This window comes from Rhipicephalus sanguineus, chromosome 6 (assembly GCF_013339695.2).
Source record: "Rhipicephalus sanguineus isolate Rsan-2018 chromosome 6, BIME_Rsan_1.4, whole genome shotgun sequence".
Taxonomy (NCBI): Eukaryota; Metazoa; Arthropoda; class Arachnida; order Ixodida; family Ixodidae; genus Rhipicephalus; species Rhipicephalus sanguineus.
In genome coordinates, this window is record NC_051181.1 from 55,374,504 (window position 1) to 55,376,331 (window position 1,828).

At 42.3% G+C, this 1,828-nt stretch overlaps 1 protein-coding gene across 1 annotated transcript; it reads right to left on the bottom strand.

Moving 5' to 3' along the window:
* Window positions 1-461: 461 nt before the first annotated feature.
* On the bottom strand, window positions 462-1,540 carry LOC119395798 (sulfotransferase 1C2A). The gene has a single exon (XM_037662808.2). The coding sequence runs from the start codon at window positions 1,445-1,447 to the stop codon at window positions 572-574; it is 876 nt and encodes a 291-aa protein (XP_037518736.2). The 5' UTR covers window positions 1,448-1,540; the 3' UTR covers window positions 462-571.
* Between the last annotated feature and the right edge of the window lie 288 nt (window positions 1,541-1,828).

Consider the following 1,828-nt stretch of genomic DNA (forward strand, 5'->3'; position numbering starts at 1 on the left):
TTGCATTATTAAACATTCTTTTCATTACAATACGCTTTTGCTCACTATAGGCTTTGGGTATTAATGCATCTAAATAATTGGCGAGATTTTTCTGTGTAATTCTCTTAAGTACCTCTTGCTTCCGTTGGTTTAAATATTTCTGTATTACTTTGAAAATTTCCTAACTTGTATCCACTAATCATGTACTGAGCGTCGTGCTACGGTCTCCTGAGCTTGACATCTTCTTCCGCGTATTCTTTTTGTTGTAATCATGCTTTCCAAAATGAACAAATGTTTGGTTCATTGATAAAAAGATGTGCACCTTGAGCGTATGTTCAAGATGTCTGTCGCCTCCTTGTTGTTCATCTTCTTTTCTTCATTAGTAGTTGAAGAGCTGGCATTGTAATGTATGAGTGTATGTAGGCTTATCTAAGGGTATCATTTTTGACGACAATTCTGTTGATGGAAAACATTCTGCATCCTGGTTACATGTTTGGTTTTTATTACCCCGGACTGAATCATACAGTGTTTGTCTTACTCATTCAATTCTGTTCTTTCCTCATACATGGTTCGTTATGGAGCGAGCACAAGGTCACTTCACGGATAGGCGGCGCGCTTCTTCACGCATATTAGCCCAGATGTCCATTACGTCCGAGCCAGAGGTCTTGCGTACAATTGTCTCTTCCATGCGCACTAGTTGCTCTGAGCTAAAATAGTCTTTCCAACCACCAATTTCACCCTTTCTCACAAACGGAAGCCTAGTGCGACATCCCTCAAAACCTTCGGACGCCGTCAAATTGCGCTCCTTGATCTTGGCATCGATCTTTGGGTTCTTATGACCAGCCAAGTTGAGCACTAAGATACCCTTTGTACGTTCCACTGTTAGCTTGCTGAGCAAATTTTCCAGTAGTTCATTGTTCTCTTCCAATTCTTTCGCGTAATGCTTTCCGATGAAATGTGCAATGCGCAGCACCGTGCCTCGGCTATCTGTCTTCATTTCTTCGTAGGTGAGAAACAGCACGTTAGGCCTGTTTCTGAGTCCGTATCCGTAAAGCAGGTGCTCGAAATAATCGCCATAGCCGAAATCCCCTTCAATAAAACACTCAAAGAAGTCGTCAAAAGATCCCTCCTTGAAGGAGTAGATGTCAAGCTCCTTCACCATGTGATAGAAGGAGACGCAGCAGTCCCATGGGTTTCGAGCTATGTAAATATACCTTGCTTCTGAATTGAAATTTTTCAGCGGAGGGAGGACGTGGGACATATACAAGCCCAGAGGTGTCGAAGAAAGGCGTTTCCAGTCTTGTAAGCCGACGTAGTCGAGAAAGCAGGTCACTGCCGTAAAATCGTCGTAACTCTCAACTACTTCGCCTTCCTGTATGATGGTCTGCACAGTGAACTGAATCCAATGAGACCCTGTCTTTGGGTACGACAGCTGCAGTATGTCGCCTTCCTGAGGTGCAAATTTCATAATGTCGTCAAGTCGTTCTTTCGTGATCAGCGGGCAACGCTTGACACCATCAATGACCTGGCAGAAAGGTCTCAGACGTGGCGTGATATCAGCTGTGTTATAAGGCATCACGATCCTATCCAGGCAAACGAAGGTTGATGGAGATCTGAAATTGAAACGAAATGTTTTCGAAAGGTCTATGAGCAATAATTTCGGCACTATTTTAGTAAACTCTTTTACAAAACCTTAGAAAGGCATATTTGTGCCGGAGGTGTGAAGGAATTTCTTTTTTCAGCGTTTTTATAAAAATTATACTGGCCACAACTTCTATGTAGAATCACGAAACAAGACAGCTGTATTATTTGCAATGCAATTTTCTCTTTACTAAGCTGCTACAAAATT